This window comes from Engystomops pustulosus, chromosome 1 (genome assembly GCF_040894005.1).
Source record: "Engystomops pustulosus chromosome 1, aEngPut4.maternal, whole genome shotgun sequence".
Lineage (NCBI taxonomy): Eukaryota > Metazoa > Chordata > Amphibia > Anura > Leptodactylidae > Engystomops > Engystomops pustulosus.
The window spans coordinates 39,269,469-39,295,266 of record NC_092411.1 but is presented as its reverse complement, the minus strand read 5'-3'; the positions used below and the strand labels follow the sequence as shown (position 1 = coordinate 39,295,266).

Sequence of the window (25,798 nt, the reverse complement as noted above, 5' to 3'; positions counted from 1 at the left end):
GTAATGCTTTGAATACGTCCATCCCAGGATGTTGTGTGACAATGATCTGGGTCTTTTCTACCTCTTAAAGTGGACCTGCCATGTCATATTATAATTCATTAAATATCTGCGCCCTATGGATCCCAGTGCATCCCTTTATACTATACACTATACTGGGGGAATTAGTTGGTCTTTCAGTGTTTGGGTGGTGTCTTAGCTTGGAAGAAATGCCTGCTTGTCCATGTAGGTGCAATTAGCATGAAGCGGACATAATATCACAGCTAATGTAATAGCTAAACAGTGGAAAGCCACAAGAGTAAACATTATATGCAGCAGGGTATTGTGTTTTGGTGGTGTAACAGCTTGGTGACTGGACACATCCTCTAAGGTAGTGGTAGTAACCAGGGACCAGCTGCACGCAACTAATGTGAGAGTGGAAATTTAAGTTTGTGCACCCTGCCTGTACCCCAACCCTTGTGTTCCACCAAAGTATAATTAATCCCCCATGGTTTATAATGCCCCTTCTTTCCTGCAGCAGCCACCCCATACACTGTCCCATTTATTGCAGCCCCCACCCTCTTATTGCCTGTTACCTCCCCCGCAGCAGGCTCTCTGTTCTGCCACAGCTGTGCTCATGGCTCTGCAGCAGGCAGGTGCAACGTGCCATCATCACGTCTGCAGGCTTCATAGCCATGTGGTGCCCTCATAGCCAAGGCAGAGAAGAGAAAAGAGGAGGAATGCTGCAGAGGAAGGGGGATTCAGCCCAAGTCTGGGGCCCGTTGTTCCACAGTCTTGGGTCTCTGGCTGGGGGTTGGGTTCAGCTTCTCTAAGGGTTATATAGATAAAATATATAAGAAAAAAGGCAGAGGCTATAAGATAAACCGCTCACATTAGTTGTTACTTCCTCCGATCCAGCACAAACACTATAGGGTCACCCTGAAAATGTGGAATATGGCGGCTTAGTCTCCAGTTAGGAAATGAGTGATGCAAGATATTTCAGCAGCTGATGATGCAGGTATCCGTGTTCCCTAACTATCATTGTGCTCCCCCACTAGGTGCATTGTGAAGATTACTGGTGATATGACTGTGTCATTCCCAAGTGGGATCATTAAAGTGTTCACAAGTAACCCATCGCCTGCCGTGCTCTGCTTCAGGTTAAAGAACACCAGCAAGCTGGAGCAGATCCTGCCAAATACACAACTGCTATACAGGTACGGGGGTCTGTTTTCTACATTTCTCAGGCCGCAAACAACGGACCCAGCATCCGTCGCTTGCAGCCCGTGTGTCATCAGTGTGAGACCCTCTGACATACAGATGATGTGAGTTTTGCACTTTGGGCAGTCAGCTCACACAAAGTTGTGTGCAAATGTGTGTGCGCATAAAGTATGGAATTGACAAAAAAACTCTCAAAAGACAGCGTATAGATGCCCATATCCAGACAAGGAATATTTTACACATAACTTTTAATACAAATTAAATAAAAGTAGAAAGAGTAAAAGATGGCCGTTTCTTTTTTGCAGTGATCCCTCACAAAGCGACAATAACTGCAAAGACTTCTGGATGAATATGCAAGCAGTTACTGCCTACCTCAAGAAGTCTTCCGAGCAGAACCCATCCGCCTCTTATTATAATGTAGACATCTTAAAATACCAGGTAAAGAAGTCTATGGGGCACATGTTTTCTGTACATTATAATGTCCATAAGTGCAAGTGGTTTAAGAATTTATCTGGAGCCCAATAACCTCAGAGGGCTTGTCTGCTTTAAAAACAGGAGAGAACTCCTTTAAGTGCCCCAATTGGCAAAAAGCTTTTCCTGGCTGCAGTAGGTAGTTTTCCTGGAAGTCCCTAAAAAGTGATTGAAGCTCAGGTCAGGGGTCTTTTCTTCAGGTTGAAAATCCCACTGATAATCTTATTTGTGTGCGATCAGCGCTCAAGGGATGTTCTGGACTCAAAGTAGTACATGTGTACATATGTACTGCCTGAGGCATTTGCGCCCCCCCCCCCCCCAAGTCTCCGCAGATGGCCTTTTTCATGACCCATTATTGCTGAAGGTACAAGCAGAACACCCCTCCTTCTATGGGCCATCTATCACTTCTCCTATGAGTATGGCACAGAACTTCTTAGTGGCACAACACGTTTAACTCTTAATACCAAAAAGAAAAAGGTGTAACACTGTTCTTATTTAAAACAAAATATCAGAAAACCAGTAAATTTCTGTCTACTGCCACTACTTGAAATAAAATCACCTCCCAGGAAATGTCGGAGTAAGAAATATAAAATCCCCACATAACATGTTATATTTCGCTTACAGTAATCATATCCGTAAAGAACTGTAGACATAAATAACTAGACAAGTGCCTTACCCAGAGTCCTCAAGTAGTGTGACAAATGGTTAGGAGGTGCAGGTTGGGAAATGAAATAATATCTCACCGAGACGACTGAGATCTACTGCGCATGCGTCTTGATGTGCCCCACTTCAGGCACCACCATGCTATAGCGCAATCCTGAGGTCCGACAACGCCATTGGAGATCGGGAGACTCCATCAGTGCCTCAGATCATATGATAAAAAGGGATAGAAGAAAGAAAAAAGGGTTAAGTATTAGCGAAATATAAAACAGAACAAAGGTGGAGAAAACAAACATTCTTCTGTATATCTGCACATGAATAGAGTGTGTTGTCATCTACACAGTTCATAACCTCAGTTATTTACACATCTTAAGCCTACGATGTCAACCCAATAAGTGAACATTTATTCATATAATAATATTAATAAATAAAATAAGAATCATTATAGACATTGTAAAGCGAGACAAGTGGAGAAAAAAAATTGTGCAAAAAAGTGACATTGTGCTAGTATTGTAGCTCCATAATTATACTGCACTTGATTCTAGCTATAACACTCAAGGTGATCAAAAGACACAGATACTAAATCCTAAGTCATGAAAGTACATTTTAGTGAATATTAAAGTGCTTACTAGAAATCTTCCATCTTCTTCTTCTCGTCAGACCTTGTCCTGCACTAGACAATCCTTTCTCTGTCTTCATATTTCCAATCCACGCGATCACTGATACCCATGGTTCCCCACGGAGTCATTCACTATAATTACTCCAAAAATGATAGGCATTAATAACAAAACCCAAGCTATTTTTAAAGTTTAAACTTTCTACATATATAGGATAATAACGCAAAAGAACTGAATTGGAGCATAATTGCAAGATGGTCTTACAAATAATAAGCAAAACTAAGTGCTTCATTTTATCCAATCGGGGACATAGTAACCAGTGGGACAATCCATCTACATTCTTTTTGTGCCATTTTGATGCCATTAGCCTCAAGTCACATAACATAACAGTAACATAAAGTCCTTTGCAGGTAGAAGTAGCGCAGGATCGGCTTAAGAACCTTCCCATTTGTTGTTTTTTTTAGCTTTAATTATATTACGGACATGTTCTCTTGCTCCCCTTGATGTAAGTCCTATGTATATCTTGGGGCCGTTTAACTCTTAGTTATATTATTATTGTCTATTATTTATGAATTGTAGTGGTTTGAAGCTCCCATACTACGACTGACATTTTCTTTGATAGACCTGATTCCATAGTCACCAGCAGAATACAGGGACACTTGTTGCCAGCTGGACAATAGGAATATTCAATTTTTTAATCTTGAGATCATATTTCCCAATAATTTATGCAAAAATTCAGTTAGCAGAGCAGGAACTGCTGCTGCAGAGTTGTATGACAGGGATGTTTGTGTAAGATCAGCATCCGATTACTAATTAATATTAATTAAGACATTTATATTCACATGGATTATATCCCGGGCAGCCTGACCTGGTGCCATCAGAGGTTGCCTGGACAATTTTTCCTATGTTTTTTTTAATTAATATTCAACTAATATAGGCATAAAGTATACAGTTCGTACAGAAAGTATTCAGACTCCTATAAATTTTTCACTCTTTGTTTCATTGCAGCCAATTGGTGAGATCAAAAAAGGTTGGGTTTTTTTTTCCCCATTAACCCCTTCATGACTGCCACACGGCTAAATACATCCTGTTTGCGCATGCAGAAAGGACGTTTTTAAACGTCATGACAGTGGCCAACTTCAAATGGCTATGTCTACTGAACCCTGGCACCTAGAAACACAATCTAGAAGAATCTCCCCTTCTAATATGATATATGGGTTGTGTATCGATGCGTCACAGTTTTGTACTAAAATAATGCAGATTTTTATTTACAGCTTTCTATCTTCGATTCTAAATGGAAATCTCAGGTTCTGTGAAACATTTATACACAATCCTTATATCATAGTAAAGGGGAGACTCTCCTGTTTAATCTGATAGACACTATTGTGTTTCTAGATGCCAGGGTGCAGGAGTATAGGTGTTTGAAGTGCACCCTCCTCCAGCCTGTCAACTGAAAGCAGAATATAGCAGAAGCTGCAGGAAAGGCTTTCACTTTGCAGAAGTACCTGCACCCTCTGCATCTTTAGCTGAACCTGGGAAAGGGTGACATAATAATGCTCTCCATATTTATAACATATTTTGGCAAGTTTATTTGGTTTCACTACTTTTTACAAAAATAAAAATAACATTTTTTCCCATTTGTAGTCAATTACCATAAAATTTTAAAATAGAATTTTTAATAAAAATTAAAACTATCCTATCAAGTTAGTCTCGCATGTCATGAAAAAAACTAAGTAAAAATTGTTATGTAAAGCTTTTCTAGACATATCATTTAAAGAAGCGCTTAACAGAACTGCAGAAATTGACTTCAGGCACCAATGAACCACAGTCATTCTGTGAGTGTATCTTCTCATTTTAGGTGTCGTCCAATGGGATCCAGTCGACTCCTCTTAATCTCGCTACGTACTGGAAGTGTAATGCAAACACTACTGATGTTAGACTAGATTACAAATATAACCCAGAGTCTATGGCAGCCCCCAGTGCGTTGTCCAACATCCAGGTTGTGGTTCCAGTTGATGGAGGCGTAACAAACATGCAGTCAATTCCCACTGCAGTATGGTAAGGAGGCTTCTAGCATTTTTATTATTTTAAGGGTGTTGGTGTCATACCATATTTTTTGGAATATAAGAAGCACTTTTTCAAAAGATAAAATCTTGCCAAACAGTGTCTGCGTCTTATAGTCCAAGGATCTAGCACTTTCAGACCCTCCTGACTGCTGTAATGGAGATCGAGTGAAGGGCTCCTAAAGCGTTTCACCTAATCTGAGAACGGAAGCTCTGTACTGCTTTCTCTGGCTGTCCCAACATGGTAATTGCCTACAGGACCTGTAGTAATGTCAAAGGCATATGACTGAGGTAGAGCAGAGTGTGTGTGAATGGGCGTGTGGGGGGCGGAGTCCAGTGCGCTCGCGTGGGGGGGCTTTGCCCAGTGCGCTCGTGTGAGTGGGCGTGTGGGGGCGGAGCCCAGTGCGCTCGCGTGAATGGGCGTGTGGGGGGTGGAGCCCAGTGCGCTCGCGTGAATGGGCGTGGGGGGGGCGGAGCCCAGTGCGCTCGCGTGAATGGGCGTGTGGGGGGTGGAGCCCAGTGCGCTCGCGTGAATGGGCGTGGGGGGGGCGGAGCCCAGTGCGCTTGCGTGAATGGGCGTGGGGGGGGCGGAGCCCAGTGCGCTTGCGTGAATGGGCGTGTGGGGGCGGAGCCCAGTGCGCTTGCGTGAATGGGCGGGGGGGGGCGGAGCCCAGTGCGCTTGCATGAATGGCCGTGGGGGGGGGCGGAGCCCAGTGCGCTCGCGTGAATAGCCGTGGGGGGGGGGCGGAGCCCAGTGTGCTCGCGTGAAGAGCCGTGGGGGGGGGGGCGGCAGAGCCTAGTGCGCTCGCGTGAATGGCCGTGGGGGGGGGGGGGGGGCGGAGCGCGGTGCGCTCGCGTGAATGGCCGTGGGGGGGGGGGGGGCGAGCCCAGTGCGCTCGTGTGAATGGCCGTGGGGGGGGGGGCGGAGCCCAGTGCGCTTGCGTGAATGGGCGTGTGGGGCCAGAGCCCAGTGCACTCGCGTGAATGGGCGCGTGGGGCCGAAAGAAAACCAGAAAATAATCTTATTTTAAAATTGGCATCTTAAATGACATTCCCTTTAAGCTATGCACATTAGATTGCAGTTTGGCATATAATGCAAATATATTTCCATAGTCATTTGCTGGCCAAGCCTTGTGAGGCTGTTGTAAGACATCATCAGCGTCTAGGAAGATTGTAGTTGCTCATCTAGACTGCCCTCCCCTGAGCTTCAGTGTCTTCACTGCCATTTCTTTGCATTCATTTGCATTATTTGTTATTGGCACCCGTACAAAAATGTTCTTCTCTTTCAGGAATGGAGAACAGATGAAAGCTTTTTGGAAAATTTCTGTGATTTCAGAAAAATCAGAAAACGGAGGTGAGTCATTTATAATCTGTGTCTCCTGATGGGTATAATATGTAATGTGTCTTATAAAAGATAGTCGGAATGGGATTTGCTCTTTATTAATTAAGAATTAGTGGGTTTCCCAGGATTTAGTCCCACATATAAACTACTCATAAATGTAAGAAATGCTTGGCTCTAGAGAATGTCACCTTCTCTAACGAGGAGCTTAATAGCAAACTTCACAGGTGTCTGACCCAAGTTTCCCAAATATTGTACCCAAAAGCTAATCTTAACCTTTTGTGAGCAATGTCAACTTTCCTGTGTCTTTTTTTAGACTTTTACATGTTTGTATCACTTTTAGTTATTTGCACTCTGTTAGGTAGGTGGTTGTGTGTCTGTGTCTTTCTCATATTTGTGTATTGTTATAGGAGCAGGATCACTCAGGGCAAAATTTGATATAACAGAGGGGCCTAGTAACCCCAGCACGATGGCTGTACAGTTCATAAGTGATGGGAGCACCTTGTCTGGAGTGGACATTGAGCTTGTCGGAACAGGTTATCGTCTCTCTTTAGTGAAGAAGAGGTTTGGCACAGGTACAGTTCCCTAACTTTATGATGTGACTTTATCACTGAATATTTTTTATATTTATTTTTTTATTTATTTTAGCCTAAATAATTTATCTGTTTTGAGTGAAAAAGGAAACCATGTCAGTTCATCTTTTGTGTTTTAACATGATCATGTTTTTCCTTGTTAGCCGCACCTCCATCTAATTTCTCACTGAAGAGAGTTCCTGAGGGATGGGTGAGCTGATTTCTCTTCAGCCAATCAACTCCACATTCACTCCTACATCAGGAATTCTCTTCAGTGACTCACACAGCCATCATGTAAATGATGTAGCAGGGCCGAGTTGGCTCTGCTGAAGAGAAAGCAGCCTCCTTGTCAATCAGGAAGCTGGAGTGCGGCTGAACTAGAACAACATGAACACCCATAGATGGCGAGACAACTTTACAAACAGACTGAGGAACTTTTTAGTCATGGGGATTAACAATACAGGCAGTCCCCAGGTTACGTACAAGATAGGTTCTGCAGGTGTGTTCTTAAGTTGAATTTGTATTTAAGTCGGAACTGTATATTTTATAATTGTAAGCCCAGTCAAAAAATTTTCAGTCTCTATGACTATTGGATTTTTAAAAAAGTTGGGTTGTCATAAGGTTTAACAATAAATATTAATTACTGGCACCTCTGAAAACTGTTATAGATTTTTATTGGAGCCTACGGCTCTTGTACAGGAAATTACCAAAATCCAGAGGTTCGTTTGTAACTAGGGGTCGTCTGTAAGTCGGGTGGTCTTAAGTAGCTGTACTGCTGTATAATAGCAGTTTTCAAAGATTTGTTTAGTGTGGATTAGTTTTAACTGACAGGTTCCCTTTAATATATCCAGTGCAAAGGGAGGGGAGAGATGACATTAGTATCTGGCGCACAATAATTCCCACACATTCTTTGGAATTGGTCACTTTAACGTGTGATATCATCTGCTAATATTCAGTCCATTGCAGGAAATCTAGGCTTTAGTTTTTTTACTTTTTTACTTTTGTTAGTTTTTTTTCTTTCGAAATTCTCTGATTTTAACCTCTGATTTGCAAACATGCAGTAACTTTTTCTTTCTCTTCTATTTTTCTTACAGGAAAATACATGGCCGACTGTTGATTTTAATTTAATGTATTTTTTTTTTTAAATCATGGGATATAAGGAAACTGCTTTCCTGTTAATTTATCGGAAATCTTCCACATGCTGTTTTAATTATAGATTTATATATATATATATTTTTAATTTTTGACTTGTTTAGAAGGTATTTCTATATTGCTGCCAACTACAAAGCATAAAAATGCACTTTTTTAGTCATTTTGTGGAATATCTTATGGACCTTGTTTGTAGCACTGAAGTTTTCTGCAGTCGGGAGTTAAGTCTGCTGGTTAAAAAAAAAAAATGTGGTAGATTCTGTGTATTTGTATAGAGGTCACATTTTCCGATCTAAATCCATTTTGTATCCGAGAAGAAATACATTGTTACATTTTGTAACGTATTTAAAATTTGCAGAAGCAATCGAACCTACATTTATACAATGTTTTATACAATGTAAATAGTCCAATATATTATTTACTTTTTTTTTTCCTTCATTAGCTCAGCTCTCAAGATCAGAGTATATAGCTTGTCCCACCACTTAAAGGGATTGTACCAATATTAAACGGATTACCTAGCAAATATCTGACCGTTTTACTTCTATGAGACTGTAGGAGATAGGCAAGCATTGTACCCACCTATCTTCAGTAGTCCCATTTGATTGGTATATAATCCCCCCACACTTATGACCTTGTTTGTTGATGGATCATAAGTTTCCATCTTGGTACAAGCCCTTTAATTTGGGCCCATAACCCTCTAGTCAGTGGAGGCAGCCATTTTTTAGACTGATGTACAAGCAAGGTGGTGGTAACAGTGGCCTAAAGGGGTTGGTTACTAATAAGAAACTTTACCAGGGTAAGTATAAGACCCCAATGGGTGGTCAAATGTATCATACCCCGAAAAGTATCCTGGTAGTTAGTGGGAGGCAGTATCATGTTACCCGTTGGGAGCCAGACTCAGGACTTTGTGTATTATACACACCCATACTTTAATAGCCACTCCCATGTTGGTGGTTGGAAGGGCGCATAAATGTCTTCTTCTAACAACTGTTTGGGAGTGGTTATCATGGAGGGTGTGTACATACAGTAATGACTGCACAGCCCCTCTATTGGCCAACAGGGCTTGAGACATCCCAGGAAGATCTGCTGCTTCAGAGAGAAATTTGTAAGTATGATATGTGTCATACTATTAGGCTCTTTACCTGACAATAGGTTTCTTATTCGTGACCAACCTCTTTAAAGGGAACCTATCACCAGGGACCTCATTTTCACTAAAGACAGATTGCAAAATCCAATTACTGCTACATTGCAAAGATCCCTTTCTGCTTTCTCTAAGCGTTTGCAATACAATATAATTGTGTGTTATAACTTACCTTGCACCCTGATAGAATCCTCTGTGTAGTCCCAGGGGTTGGGCTTTGGTTTGGAATTATTTCAAAAAACGTGACTTATCTGTGCTGCAGACTCCTCAGCTCTCATCCCCCACCTTTGTGCTCCTGTACAGCTCCCCACTCTCTCCCACTGATGTCAGCGCACCATGTTGTGACCTCTGTGAAGGAGCAGGAGGGAGGAGCTGTACAGTAGCACAAAGGTGGGGGTTGAGAGCTGAGGAGTCTGCAGCATAGACAAGTCACATTTTTTTTAAATGAATACAAACCAAAGCCCAACCCCAGGGACTACACAGATGATTCTGTCAGGATGCAAAGTAAGTTATAACTCACAATTATAGTGTAATGCAAAAGCGGAAAGGCAGATTTGCACTGCAGCTGTAATGGGCTTCTGTAACCTGTCTTAACTGAAAATAAGGTCCCTGGTTTCCTTTAAAAAGTACACAAAATGGCCGCTTTCATTGTTTATAGGTGTCAGATCCATAAGATTACATTTAGACCCTGTTCCCTTCTATTCTAGAGGAATGTGCTTTGCATACAGACACTTTTAATGTAACTTATGTTTTAATTCTTATTTTATGGCTTATTTCAATGAAATACTAAAGTGCAATCACAGGAAAAAGTGGGCGGCAACATGAATTCCATATCAGCCATCATTCTATAAAGGGTCACTCACTCTTCAATAAACTTCGCATAGATCTGTCGTACAAGTGAATGTAAGACACTTGGTAGTATATGTGTCATCAGAGCAAATGATTCTTTCTTACTATCCTCCCCCTTTATTTGCTTTTCATTCCAAAATCTGTGCTGTAGCTAGTCGTCCTCACTGCGGCCAAGATAAAAAACCTACTAAGTTACAGACTGTTAGATCAAGTGGGTTGAAGTTCTTTTTATATACATTAACATCTGTGCCTTTCCCTATCAGGTCCTGTTACCCCTGTTATGTGTGGTTGTACACTGTAGCAGTCGACACCCTGTGGCTCTCCAGCTGTTGTGAACCTACTACTATAAGGGCTAGTTTATTATGATGTATGCAAACTACTAAACGCCTCCTGCTGACCTCAGTGCACCCCTCTGCAAGATCCCGGCCACTCCCCAAGACCGTTTTATTGTATGTAATTCTCTTGTAGACAATAATAAAACTCGTAGAAGCGTACACTTTATGCACTCCTGGTAGTACTGCCACATTAATACCCGGGTGAGAACATACAAGTGCATTGTTCTTTTATAGACCATAGATCCACTGCCCTAACATCAACTCCCCAGACACTTAAACACTACATTCTCCAGACTTGGCTGTGATAACCTCATCAGGATTGTAAAATAGATGTTGCACAACAGATATTTGTATTGAGGTGAGTCTTCCAGAGCTTTGTTTGGACTGGTATGAACCTTTAGCCTAGTAGCCTTCTGCACAAAACCCTTCATCAAAGCTCAGTAATGCATATCTAATACTAGAAGACCACTCCACATCAAATGGTCTTTATTCAAGGGGGGCTGAGAATTGCGGATGATAGAGGATACAACATCTTATTGATCTTAAGGTTGTGGTGCTACATGGAGATCGAGCAGGGGATTGGGTTTCCTAAACACTACCTTTTTATAAGAGGTGCGTCCTTATGTAGGAGCCGTATTATGTAAGTATATATGCAAAGGTGAACACGTTACAGCCAACAGAGAGTCGCCCACTGAATTCAGGCTGCCGTAAAGTACTGCCGTGGGATGCAGGACATAATGATTGTCTTGGATACTGCCCTGCTTTTTGAAGTAGAATCCTTCCCACTTACAAAGTGAACTCTTCTGGTATAGTCTGCACTTTTGGACACTATAGTTACTCCATATTTAAAGAAACGCAACCTGTGTTGTGTCCAGTGTGGGGTCTAAGTTTCTAGTTTTGAACTATGCGCTAGAGAGAACAGTATATATACATCGGGTCTCCAGAAATCTACCATCATGATAAATCAGGGACACTTACTCATAGTCCAGGCACCGTGACTGTGGTAATCTCCTAATGTTTGTTATCCAGGGTTCCTTCCTTCTAAAATCAACTTTTACAATTATGCTAATGAGCCCGAAGTGCTTCCCGCTATGTGAGATTAAAGCCGGTAGCCCTTCTGGCTCATTAGCTTGATTTTAGAAGGAAGAAGGCCATGGATATCAAATATACGAAGTTGTCATAGTCCCTGGATCTATGAGTAAGTGTCCCTGGTTTATCATGCTTGGTTTTGGTGGTAAATTTACTTTAAAGAGTATCTAAATATTTGAAGCTATTTTTTCCTTATTTCAGAACTGAATAGAGCAGGTGATAACGGTGAACTTGCGTTTTCCAAACACTTCAGAACATCTGAGTAGAGGAAATTTGCCTCATTACATAGCTGCATAATCGCAATGTTAACAGCTACGTAATCGGGCAAATCTCCTCTTCTCAGCTGTTCTGATGCATTTAAAAACGCATGCGTTACTGCCATGTGCGAATGCACCCTGATGAGCAATGAGCTCATCTCAGACAGATAAGGAGGCTAATGATTAACCCTTTTGATACTAAAGAATATTTCCTTTTATTATTCAGCTCTCTGAGTTTAGACTATACAGGGGACTGTCTGTAAGCCGTCGGTGAATACAGGACAGAAGTTGACTTGCGCAAACAGCTTAAGGCCTCATGCAGACGCCTGCAGCAGCGGACGTGAGCCACAATTTGGATGGAAAAGGAGGGGATGAGCACAGCAAACCCTTCCCCTCTCCATAGGGAGGCTGAGTGGGCGCGCTGTAATCTGGGCAGGTATAGGACCTGCTCTATGCTTTGTGGTGCGGTGAGACAAAAATGTACTCACCCGCATGTAATGCACGTCTATGGCAGCCATGAGTTGTCTGCCGATTTTGCAGCAAGCTCACGGCTGCTATTATGCGGATGTGTGCATGGGGCCTAAATAAGGAAGTAAAACAGAGGAAAAAGGAGACACGTGCACATTTCTATAATCAAGTTTTTCACAAAGTTTTTTCTATGATCATCCAATTTGTAACCACAAGCAGATTGAATGACTTTGGACGGGCAGAATTTCTGAACCGCTTATTTGTGAATACATGATACATTTCCTTTTTAGGCTACAATCTGATTTGACAGGAGCTATAAACCCACTAAATTATAATGGCCACTGTCCACGTCAGTCTTGTAATGGAGCCCCTGCTGCCGTTCCTTTGTGTTATTCTCTGATCAATAGCACGGAGAACGCGGTCATTATCGGATGTTTATATTAATACCTGCAAATGTAATAGTAATAATGACACCCGCTTGTGGGTCCTCTACATTATAAGTGAACGACTCAGTAGAGTAGTCAGTGTTATATGTAACCTGTAGCACCGCTCTGAGTGTATATTCTGCACATATTAAACCAAAGTTACCCTCTAATACCTACAATACATAAGTTACCGGTAAGATATCTACTACCAGGCAATAACCAATGCTTACATGTGTTCTCAGCAATATAACCAGCAATACTCGTGTGACGGGCAATGCCGATATGAGGACTTTTTACTCTACAGTTTGGGAAGCTAATACATGACACTATCGGTTCTCTCTATTGTAATCTGTTTTCACTTAGTTACTATCAGGATTAATCATGTTTTTTTTTTTTTTTTCTGTCTGCAAGAATACAATGCAGAGCTATGTAAACCTAGTCATATGTATACACCGTAGCACTTTTAATCATGCATAATGGAAAATATATTCCAGGTAAGAGCAGGTTACAATACTGAAGCCATACCGATTTCTATAGCGAATGAAAGAAACTTTTACTCTACAGGGCGATGCTGGTATCTGCCAAATGCTGTGTCTAGCGAGCTGGCTCTTGCTTCTGCACACAGTCCTACCCTTGTAGCTGCCTCTTGTTTAGACGACTTTGTAAACACTGAAAGATAAAAGTACACCTGGATTTTTATGGAATGTTCTTACTTTTGATTGTAAATTAAAAACAAAACAAGTTTATCTTACAAAAAAAAAAACAATTATGTAAATATTTTTTTTTCATAATGTAAATTTTACAAATTATGATGCAACTGTAATAAACGTGTAATATATGCATAATTTACCAAACATTATTTTGCTTGTTTTTATTATTTTTTTTTTATGACTATATGGAATTTGTCTACACTGCTGTTTAAAGGAACACTTCAGTCATAGCTGATTCATGTAATTACACCATGTGCAAGGCCTGAAGGGAGGAGCGTGACTATAGGTTCTAGCACGGTTTTAGGACTACATTGATAATGAGTCATGCTCCTCCCTTCAGGCTTTGCAGCATACATTATTCCATGAAATAATGTTCCTTTAACATACTGAGGTTAAAGGGGTTATCACAAGTCTAAGTTAGAATCTATCCGCAGGATAGGGGATAAATAGCTGATTAGTGAGGGTCCGTCTACTAGGACTCCCACTTAGAAGAAGAACGGAACCCCCGGGTCTCCAGAGAATAGGCATCCCATTCTCACTAGTGGGTGGAGCATGCCACCCAATACTGAAAATAGGAGCTCAGTTCTCAGGAGACCTGGAGGTCCCTGCAGTAGGACCCTTGTGGATAGAGGATAATTTAAATATGGGACAACTAAAGGTTAGAGACTAATGACTGTAATTGGTTTGTGAATCACAGACCATGTGGCCACTGGATTTCATGGACTAAACATTCTGCCAGGGACAGGACTCCAAGCATCGTAGTGATATACACTCACCGGCCACTTTATTAGGTACACCTGTCCAACTGCTCGTTAACACTTAATTTCTAATCAGCCAATCACATGGCGGCAACTCGGTGCATTTAGGCATGTAGACATGGTCAAGACAATCTCCTGCAGTTCAAACCGTGCATCAGTATGGGGAAGAAAGGTGATTTGAGTGCCTTTGAACATGGCATGGTTGTTGGTGCCAGAAGGGCTGGTCTGAGTATTTCAGAAATTGTTGATCTACTGGGATTTTCACGCACAACCATCTCTAGGGTTTACAGAGAATGGTCCGAAAAAGAAAAAACATCCAGTGAGCGGCAGTTCAGTGGGCGGATAGAAAGTCAACAGTGACTCAAATCGCCACCCGTTACAACCAAGGTAGGCAGAAGAGCATCTCTGAACGCACAGTACGTCGAACTTTGAGGCAGATGGGCTACAGCAGCAGAAGACCACACCGGGTGCCACTCCTTTCAGCTAAGAACAGGAAACTGAAGCTACAATTTGCACAAGCTCATCGAAATCGGACAGTAGAAGATTGGAAAAACGTTGCCTGGTCTGATGAGTCTCGATTTCTGCTGCGACATTCGGATGGTAGGGTCAGAATTTGGCATCAACAACATGAAAGCATGGATCCATCCTGCCTTGTATCAACGGTTCAGGCTGGTGGTGGTGGTGTCATGGTGTGGGGAATATTTTCTTGGCACTCTTTGGGCCCCTTGGTACCAATTGAGCAGCGTTGCAACGCCACAGCCTACCTGAGTATTGTACTGACCATGTCCATCCCTTTATGACCACAATGTACCCAACATCTGATGGCTACTTTCAGCAGGATAATGCGCCATGTCATAAAGCTGGAATCATCTCAGACTGGTTCCTTGAACAATGAGTTCACTGTACTCAAATGGCCTCCACAGTCACCAGATCTCAATCCAATAGAGCAGTGATGGCTAACCTATGGCACTGGTGCCAGAGGTGGCACTCAGAGACCTTTCTGTGGGCACTCAGGCCGTCACCAGAGATGCCTTCAAGTATCTTCCTGCAGTCTCGGACAGCCCAGGACTTGCTGTGAACAGAAGTATTTTAAAGTGACAGCTCTACCTGGGACTATTTTCTGCTTTATTGGTGTCCTCAGGTGCTGGTATCAATGAAAACTGTGACAGAGAAGGGAGTATAAATCACAAATTAAATTTCTGTGTTGGCACTTAAATAAGCGGATCTTTGTTGTAGTTTGGGCACTCGGCCTCTAAAAGGTTCGCCATCACTGCAATAGAGCATCTTTGGGATGTGGTGGAACAGGAGATTCGCATCATGGATGTGCAGCCGACAAATCTGCGGCAACTGTGTGATGCCATCATGTCAATATGGACCAAAATCTCTGAGGAATGCTTCTGGCACCTTGCTGAATCACGAAGAATTGAGGCAGTTCTGAAGGCAAAAGGGGGTCCAACCCGTTACTAGCATGGTGTACCTAATAAAGTGGCCGGTGAGTGTATAGCAGCATAGTAGGCATGATTTCAGCTCTTAACTGTTCTGCACTGAAGTAAGACCAAAGTAGGACATGGTGGACTTCATCTTAGGGTAGATGCACACGAATGTGTGCACACGTCAGCTGGCTGGAGAGGAAGAAGGATGAGCGCTTCTCACCCCTCTCCATAGAGTTGGGCAGCCACCATAACGCAGCCAGGTATAGGACATGTCCTATATTTTGCCATGCACAGCCAACGTGTGCTCTCACTGCACAGTGACCGGACTCCATAGATGTCAATGCAGCCGCATATCAGTCCCCATTACATTCGTGTGAATGAGGCCTTGGTATCTACAGTCTTCAACAAGGGGTAATGAGCCTGGATGTCACCTTGTTATTGACTTTCAGATTTATTACTTCTTTTATTCCTACAGCACAGGATTACTTTTCTAATTATATATAGATCTATCTATTTATACAATGGATTCACAGAAACTTTCATAAATCTCCCCCACTGATCCACAAAAAGGACAAGAGAGCCCTAGTCTGCAAGAGGCCCAAGTGTACAGGTACTAAGCTGTGCCAATATACTGTATATCCTATATACTGTATAGCTTTATCAGATTAAACACAGATTTTTTTTTTTATAATGGTCATTTTTCTTTATGATCAATGAAGTGATATATTTACATAGATATTCTCCATTTGGGGGAGTCTGAATCAGCCTGACATGTTCCTCCAATAAATAGGATGTACTTATGGACATAGAGGGAGATTAATCAAAAGTGTCTGAGAGCAAAATTCTAACCAATCAGAGCTTAGCTTTCAACTTCCCACAGATGTTTATAAAATACACTCACCGGCCACTTTATTAGGTAAACCATGCTAGTAATGGGTTGGACCCCCTTTTGCCTTCAGAGCTGCCTCAATTCTTCGTGGCATAGATTCAACAAGGTGCTGGAAGCATTCCTCAGAGATTTTGGTGCATATTGACATGATGGCATCACACAGTTGCCGCAGATTTGTCGGCTGCACATCCATGATGCGAATCTCCCGTTCCACCACATCCCAAAGATGCTCTATTGGATTGAGATCTGGTGACTGTGGAGGCCATTTGAGTCCAGTGACCTCATTGTCATGTTCAAGAAACTAGTCTGAGATAATTCCAGCTTTATGACATGGCGCATTATCCTGCTGAAAGTAGCCATCAGATGTTACAGGGTACATTGTGGTCATAAAGGGATGGACATGGTCAGCAACAATACTCAGGTAGGCTGTGGCATTGCAACGATGCTCAATTGGTACCAAGGGGCCCAAAGAGTGCCAAGAAAATATTCCCCACACCATGACACCACCACCACCAGCCTGAACCGTTGATACAAGGCAGGATGGATCCATGCTTTCATGTTGTTGATGCCAAATTCTGACCCTACCATCCGAATGTCGCAGCAGAAATCGAGACTCATCAGACCAGGCAACGTTTTTCCAATCTTCTACTGTCCAATTTCGATGAGCTTGTGCAAATTGTAGCCTCAGTTTCCTGTTCTTAGCTGAAAGGGGTGGCACCTGGTGTGGTCTTCTGCTGCTGTAGCCCATCTGCCTTAAAGTTCGACGTACTGTGCGTTCAGAGATGCTCTTCTGCCTACCTTGGTTGTAACGGGTGGCGATTTGAGTCACTGTTGCCTTTCTATCAGCTCGAACCAGTCTGCCCATTCTCCTCTGACCTCTGGCATCAACAAGACATTTCCGCCCACAGAACTACCGCTCACTGGATGTTTTTTCTTTTTCGGACCATTCTCTGTAAACCCTAGAGATGGTTGTGCGTGAAAATCCCAGTAGATCAACAATTTCTGAAATACTCAGACCAGCCCTTCTGGCACCAACAACCATGCCATGTTCAAAGGCACTCAAATCACCTTTCTTCCCCATACTGATGCTCGGTTTGAACTGCAGGAGATTGTCTTGACCATGTCTACATGCCTAAATGCACTGAGTTGCCGCCATGTGATTGGCTGATTAGAAATTAAGTGTTAACGAGCAGTTGGACAGGTGTACCTATTAAAGTGGCCGGTGAGTGTATAAGCTGAGCTCCGATTTATTTGCTCAGACTCTTCTGATAAATCTCCCTCGTCATATGGATGTCCAGAGCCCGCAGTGCAGACAAATCCCAACCAGGCTGCTGCCATGTGATGGAGGACCAGGACCGGACTTATTACTCTTGATTTGTTTCCATTGTTAGATATCAGGAATCTGGATGAAATAAAACGGCTTTCATTACTCTGAGCGTCTTGGTACACACATTAGTAAATTTTCCACCCGCTGGTGTGAAGAGAGCATCCACTAATGGTTTATATTGTGTCCGGTGCACAGATATCCCAGAGGTAAATGATTATCAGTTCTTATCTGAAAACCTTTTCAGATGGTGATAATTCATTCCTAGAATGTGACATATGAGAGTTATTATCACATGAAGTGTTACTTTCATTTTATAATGGGGCAAGAGATAAAATCTCTTTTCTGCAGGACGATTCTCTGTTTCCTCACTGTTTTCCGAGATCAATTACATGATTTTATTATTGGCTAAAAAGACTTGCTTTAAGGCTGGATTCACACTACACGGCAGCGCGCGGGGACAGGAGGTGGGGGAGAGCGCTGCTCACCCTTGCCCCTCTCCATAGGGATACATGGCGCACGGCATTTTTTCACAGGGTATGGAGCGGTATGGTGCCTCCCGTAGGGAGCCCATTGCGTCTATGGGGGACGTATATCGGCCGTATATACGTCCCCCTTGCGTTAGTGTGAATGCAGCCTAAATGAGCAAAATATTATGCTGTTATTCTTACCCTGATTACAGAGGGGGTGATTTTTGCCCCCCTAAATTCTTCTAGGGGAGACTCTGGAGGTGGAGCGCACTTGTCCACACTGATGTGTAAGGTAGGTGTTTCTCATGCCCATCTGTAAAGTGCCCAACCTATGAAAGAATTAGGCATGGTTCACCTCGCCCATCCTTAGGTGACACATAAAGTCCACGCTCTGCCAGCTCTGTACTCAGAAAGGTTTGTTCTACAATAAGGGAATCTATCACCTGAACAAAGCACAGCATGTCCTGTCGACAGATTAAAATAGCAATTTACACTTGTAGTGCTTGTTCCATCAATATCATTATCCTTTCATACTTGTATAATTGATGGGGTTACACCTGGAGACTGCATTAACTTCAATAAAGCCGAGCTGCAATGCCAGGCGCAACCCGTGAACAGGTATGGTGCTGCTTCTAGGAGAAACGAGCCATGCATTTCTTATCCTGCTTCAACCCTGTTCACATTTCTTGTAATTTGTAATCTGTATACAATGCAAAAACCCTGTAACAGAAAGGGTCAGTTTATTCACAGGGCAAAGAGTGCAGTTATTCCAGGCCCTATGGGTGTAATGTGGGCACGATTGCGTATGTTTAACTGGAAACGCGTTTGCGATCAGGCCAAGGCTGATCCCCGTGCACTAGCGTTGTGTTGTTTGACTACACCTAAAGTACAGAGTAAAAATGTAAATGAGATAATTGTGAAAGACACTGATTAAAAGAACACCTTCAAATACCTGGAAGTTATTGGTGGTAATCTGTCACCTAGTGCTAATTTGCTTAATTATCTGACAAATCCTATTTATCTGGCAGCCTAACTTTCCAGTTTTCGCTGACTTCGAAATGGCACAACTTGTTTCGAAGTGACTAAAACTCTTTGGCAGCAGATTGTCCCAATGAAGGCCAAAGGGGTGACCCTATCACCCATAGATCCTGCTGTGTCAAGATTAGAGAAAAAAAGGCAAGACAATAGTATTTTAAAGTTTTTGGTAATGGTAGATTTCCTTGAATTTACTTGGATTTTATGGGATAAATGTCCTCCATAATGTTTCCTAAGTCTGGAAAACTCATCTGAAAAGTCACGCAAAAGTTTCAAATGTTTAAGCAACCATTCGCAACAAAAGTTTAATAAATGCCCCGCTATGTTCATTGGCAAAATGAATGTGCAAGAGGCCTAGTCCTGTATTTATGGGCACTACTCTTATCCTGTTTATGGGCACAGCTCAGTACTATGGAGGTCATGGGGGCCTTTGTCCTAGGGCTCATCCATACCTGTGAGGGCTGATAAGGTGAAGCAAGAACAAGGGAGGTCATGTAACAGTAAAGTTTTCCCCTGGGTTGCTACCCTTGTAGGTAACAAATCCCCTGCAAATAGTAAAGAGGGAGGCCCCTGATGGTAGCAGCAGGCCAGGTGCGCACATGGCAAGTAGAGATCTTGGAAACAACTCATGGTTGCTTTATTAGGAGATTAACTGCACAACAGGTTGACTATGAACTCCTTCCATCAGATGATAAGCAGCATTGTATATTAGCTGGCTGTAGCAGAAAAATACAGTCCTTGGCTTGCAATAGCCCATTACACAGCCTGTTGGTGTGTTTGGGGTCATTGTCCTGTTGAAAAATAAATGATGGTCTAACTAAACGCAAACCAGATGGAAAAGCATGCTGCTGCAAGATAGTGTGGTAAACATGTTGGTTCAGTATAAATCCCCAATGAGGTCACCAGCAAAGCCCCCCACACCATGACATCTCCTCCTCCATGCTTCACGGTGGGAACCAGGCATGTAGAGTCCATTCCTTCACCTTTTCTGCATCACACGAAGACAAGGTGGTTGGAACCAAAGATCTCAAATTTGGACTCATCAGACCAAAGCACAGATTTCCACTGGTCTAATGTCCATTCCTTGTGTTCTTTAGCCCAAATAAGTCTCTTGTGCTTGTTGTCTGTCCTTAGCAGTGGTTTCCCAGCAGCTGTGTTACCATGAAGGCTGCTGCACAGTCTCCTCTTACCAGTTGTTGTAGAGATGTGTCTGTCGTTAGACCTCTGTGTGGCAGTGACCTGGTCTCTAATCTGAGCCCCTGTTACCCTGTGATTTCTGAGGCTGGTGACTCGGATGAACTCATCCTCCGCAGCAGAGGTGACTCTTGGTCTTCCTTTCCTGGGGTGGTCCTCATGTCAGCGAGTTTCTTTGTAGCGCTTGATGGTTTTTGCAGCTGCACTTGGGGACACTTTCAAAGTTTTCCCAATTTTTTAGACTGTCCTTGATTTATTAGTTATGATGGGCACTCGTTTTACTTAGCTGCTTTTTTCTAGCCATAATACAAATTCTACCAGTCTATTCAGTAGGACTATCAGCTGTGTATCCACCTGACTTCTATACAACACAACTGATGGTCCCAACCCCTATTTATAAGGCAAGAAATCCCACGTACTAAGCCTGACAAGGGCACCTGTGACGTGAAAACCTTTTCAGGTGACTACCTCTTGCATGTTATTTGTTGCCTTGGACCCTTCCCTGTGTACATGTAACACTTTATATTAGGCAGATATGATGTTCTGCTTCCTTAGGCCAGGGCTCCTCATACAATAGCAGTACTTGTTCACACTTGATGTAAGAAAACCAGTTCTTCAAGCACTTTCCTAGTGAAGCCTTTCTGTAGATTAGGAAAGCATTTGAGTCGTGTGATTATACGTCACACCTTTCCTCATACTTTCAGAAGATAAACTTAGTGTGGTCTCTGTATCTGCTATTTTCATTGAAACCTTTAGGGAATACATAATGAAATAGAAAAATCAGAAAAAAAATGTTTTATATATTCTGTGTACGTTTACTAATCTTTGATCTTAAGATGTTCATCTCATATTAAAGAGAACCCATCAGGTTGATTTGGCACCCTAAACCAACTACAGGTCTGTATAAGGCCCCTTCCACACTTGCGTTGCAGATCACGTCAGAGTCTGATCAGGGTGTGATCAGTTTTTAGTCAGCGAAAAACGCACATTTTACATCAGAGTGCAATCAGTTTTCAGTCAGAGTTTGTTCAGTGTCTCAGTTTTTCATGCGCATTTTTGATGCAATTTCAATGCAATTTCAATGCGTTTTTCACGCGCAGAAAACGCGCGTGAAATGGACTCAGGACTGAGCTCTATCTTTTCTATGGCAATTGATGCGTGAAAAACGCATTGTACTTGCATTGCACTTGCAAGTGTCTCAGAGTGCAATGCATTTTTGATGCGTCTCCATAGACTTGTATGGTGCGTTTTTCACGCGCGTGACTTGCAAAAGTAGAGCATGTCGAGATTTAAACGTGCGTTAAAAAAAACGTGCGTGTGTGCGTGAAAAAAAATGCAAGTCTGAAAAGACCCATTGGTTACAATGGGTCAGAGTGCAATGCAAGTTCTGCGCGTCAAAAGCACGCGCAGAAAACGCGCGTGAAAAACGCAAGTTTGAAAGGGGCCTTAGTGCTCCAAGTCGCCTTACGTGACAATTGAGGAAAAAAAACAACAGTTATACTGACCCAGATGTGAGTCTGATGAGGCAAATTGGACTCGCATCTAAAGATCTCATGTTGAAGCCAGGAAAACACCTTGGCTTCATTGTGCATGCACTGTACGTATGGGGCTTGCGCAGTGAAGCTACTACACCGCCTTCACTTGCTTGTATGAATTTTGTATTTTATGCGATCACAGAGAAAATTAATGCAGGGTGATTTGGGATATTAAATCACCGGCCCATGAGGACCTGTGGGTGATCTAGTGTCCTAAATTGCCCAGACAGGTTCTGTACACAGAAGTCCTAATGTATCGGAGCTGTCACCCGTCCCTTTCATCTGAACAGGGTTTGCAGAATGATGGCTGATAAAACAAACCACTCACATAAATGGAATGGAAAATATTTGCATAAATATCTTTATTCTCTCTACTTCGTGTTAATTTGGTCCCAGAAGCCGATCTGCTCCCCCTATGATACCTTCAAGTAGGACCGGTTTAGACAAGGTAAAACTAAAAGTGGGGCCCCAAAATAAACTATTTTATGAACAGTCACAGTCCGCAAGAGGCTGCTTTAGCCCTGCACAATAATAACACTTTGTAGTTACACACAGTAGTAGGTAAGTATCTGTAATATGGGACTGTAGGAGAATGTTGGAGATTGATGGGTTGGGACTGTGGGAGATTGATGATAGAAGATACATATGAAAGATTTATAGATAGATGATAGACTTATAGATGCAGAAATATAAAGTACCGTTTATACTTGAGTATAAGCCGACCTGAGTATAAGCTGAGGATTGGAAATGCATTGGTCACAGCCTCCCAGTATACAGCCAGCCCCCCACCGTACATGTAGCCTGCCTGCCCCCTGTAGTATATAGCCAGCCCCTTGTAGTATGCAGCCTTCCAGCCCCCTGTAGAGTATAGCCTGCCCCCCACCCCAACATGTAGCCTGCCAGCCCCCTGTAGTATATAGCCTGCCTGCCCCCCTGTAGTATATAGCCAGCCCCTTGTAGTATATATAGCATGCCAGCCCCCTGTAATATAAAGTCTGCCTGCCCCCTGTAGTATATAGCCTGTCAGAACCCTGTAGTGTATAGCCTGCCAACCCCTGTAGTATATAGCCTGACAACCCCTGTAATATAAAACCTGCCTGCCCTCTGTAGTATATAGCCTGCCAGCCCTCTGTAGTATATAGCCAGCCAGCCCCTGTAGTATATAGTCTTGCCAGCTCCTCTTGTATATAGCCAGCCTGCCCCTTTAGTAAAAAAAAAACTAACACTGTACGCACTTTTCCGATGTCCCCCGTAGGTCCTCTTCTGCTTCCGATGCTCAGGTGCCTCCTCTGGTCCTTCGGCCCGACAGGGTGCACCACTTTTTATTTGATGCATCTTTAACATAGGGTGTGTGACATAATTCTGTTGGACACTGCATGAAAAATATGGGGCATGGTCCAAATGAGCACCGGAACGCCCATTTTAGTGCAGACTTTTGCGTTGTGTTGGGCAACCACGACACATATGTGTCTCAGACTATGTGTCTCAGACTATTAAATACCTGTACAAGCAGTTTGCACAGGAAAGAATATGCAAAGTCCCACAGAAAACTGGTGCAGGGGATTTAGTAAATCTGGGTCATTGGGGCAGATTTACTTACCTGGCCCATTGTTTTGCACAAGCAGGTTGTCAGTGAATTTCTCTCATCTCTATGTTATGGATAGTAATTGGTGAGTGACCTGTGTTTCTGGCCAGTTCTTAGGTCACCTCTGACCACTTTATGGCTGACAATCTTGGAAGCAGAACTGAGCTTGTTATATAGACCACAACCTGAGCCAGGAGGTGTCTGGGCTACAGAGGTGCAGTGCCCTGGCATGACTCGGGCACATCATGGATTACCAGTCACATTATAGTTTTGCAACTTGAGAATTACTAATAAAACCGTCTCTTTGTTCCTAGGAAGCTCGGATACTTCTCAGTGCTGTGCAGCCCTTACATGACAAGGAAAACAAACAGAGCAGGCGCTAGGCACCGGACGCCCTGCTGTGTCACCCTTCCCTTTAATTGTAAATTCGCCCTTGATACTTGAATGCAAATTTCCGCAGCTGAAGGTCAGGGCTTGCCCAATGTGTGACGTGATGCAGGTCTAGTCCTGTTCCTGGTGAAGGCCACAGGCGGCTCCTCACACGTGTCCTACCTAAATATATCGCAGTGTAAGGAGCTATTTATACCTGGGCATTACCAGTAGCACCCTGAAGCCTGGCGCTGTCAGCCACATCATACAAGCACAGAGCCATGAGCAGAAATAATAATACTCTATAGCACTTCTGTACTTACAGGTTATAATTATACATAGTGGTCAGGTGCTTTCCAAGGATACCAGTAGATAGACACTTTTTTTTTTTTTTTTACAGATTATTAGTTTGCTTCTTCCCCCTAAAATGAAGCATGGATCTATTTCTCAGAAACCACATATTATATTATTGTTAAGCAGGGTTAAAGGAGAAATATGATTACAAGTAACATATGTAACATGGAAACCTACACATTACAAGACACGTGACAGCAGCCATTAATTTCTACAGCCTGTTCCTCTAAAAGCAAAGGAATTCCCACAGCTCATCCTGAGCTCCTTTCTAGGGAATCAGTAATACATGGCAGCTAAAGGGGTATTGCAGACTTCTGTGGTGCCAGATGTGGGGGCTCTGTCAGTTGTCCCCCCAACAATTAAATCATAGTTCATCCACTTGAAGATTTTCAGATGTACTTTTCTCATTTTCCAGTGATCAATTATTTTAGAAAAAAAAAGTTTTACCCATGCAAATGAGCTTCTCTGTGGATCAATTGTATCTTCCTATGACACCCAGCTCTGCTATTTCACACAATAATAGAAATCCCCAAAGACAGAGGAAACATATTAATTCAAAGGAAATCTACCATCAAAATCCATCATGATAAACCAGGGACATTACTCATAGATCCAGGCACCGTGACTGTGGTAATCTTCTTATATTTCATATCCTCCGCCTCCGTCCTTCTAAAATCAACTTTTACAATTATGAAAATGAGTCTGAAGGACTCCTGGGGCATTTCTAGAGCCCCTCTGTCTTGTAGATTCACAGGCTGTTACACTGTGTCCTCCTTCCCTCTGCTTTGATGGTAGATCTTCTCTAAAGGCAACCCGGGAATGTTGTGGGCTAGAGAAAAAACTCTACAGAGCCATAATCACTCAATCGACAACAGCAGGAATATTGCAGCTATACAAGGTCCTGTTTCACGGACTGTATCCACTGCTGGGGATGGACTCATAAGGACAACATATTGATCAGTGGGTATGGAAAGTATTCAGACCCCTTTAAAATTTTCACTCTGTATCATTGCAGCAAATTGGTAAGATCATTAAACATCGCACTGAAACAAAGAGTGAAAAATGTAAAGGGGTCTAAATACTTCCCGTACCCTCTGTACATATTGGGGGAGATGTATTAGACCCTGTATGCCATTTTTGTTTTGGCATTGAAGACCTGAAATAATCGCAATGCCTTGCACACCGCCAGGAATGATTATTTCCCCCTTAACACCACCTTCATGTCGCGTGGTGGCGTGAAGGGGGTTACAGCTGGCGGCGGAGAGGGTCGATAATAATAATAATTCTTTATTTATATAGCGCACACAGATTACACAGCACTGCACAGATCTCGCCAAATCAGCCCCTGTCCCCATGGGGCTCACAATCTAATCAACCTACCAGTATGTTTTGGAGTGTGGGAGGAAACCAGAGGACCCTGAGAAAACCCACGCAAACACAGAGAGAACATACAAATGCACACTCGCTATAGCCTGTGACCAGTCAAGCTGCATGGTTGCTATATAATAGCGGC

At 42.8% G+C, this 25,798-nt stretch overlaps 1 protein-coding gene across 2 annotated transcripts in view; it reads left to right on the top strand.

Moving 5' to 3' along the window:
- The window catches only part of FCHO2 (FCH and mu domain containing endocytic adaptor 2), a 74,529-nt gene extending 65,243 nt beyond the window's left edge, over positions 1-9,286 (top strand). For both annotated transcript variants that reach the window (XM_072138715.1, XM_072138725.1), the window contains 6 exons: positions 1,035-1,190; positions 1,500-1,632; positions 4,801-5,000; positions 6,295-6,359; positions 6,755-6,919; positions 8,011-9,286. In XM_072138715.1, the coding sequence (XP_071994816.1) occupies positions 1,035-1,190; positions 1,500-1,632; positions 4,801-5,000; positions 6,295-6,359; positions 6,755-6,919; positions 8,011-8,033 (742 nt within the window). In that variant the 3' untranslated portion in view covers positions 8,034-9,286. The remainder of the gene's footprint in view (positions 1-1,034; positions 1,191-1,499; positions 1,633-4,800; positions 5,001-6,294; positions 6,360-6,754; positions 6,920-8,010) is intronic.
- The last annotated feature ends 16,512 nt before the right edge of the window (positions 9,287-25,798 follow it).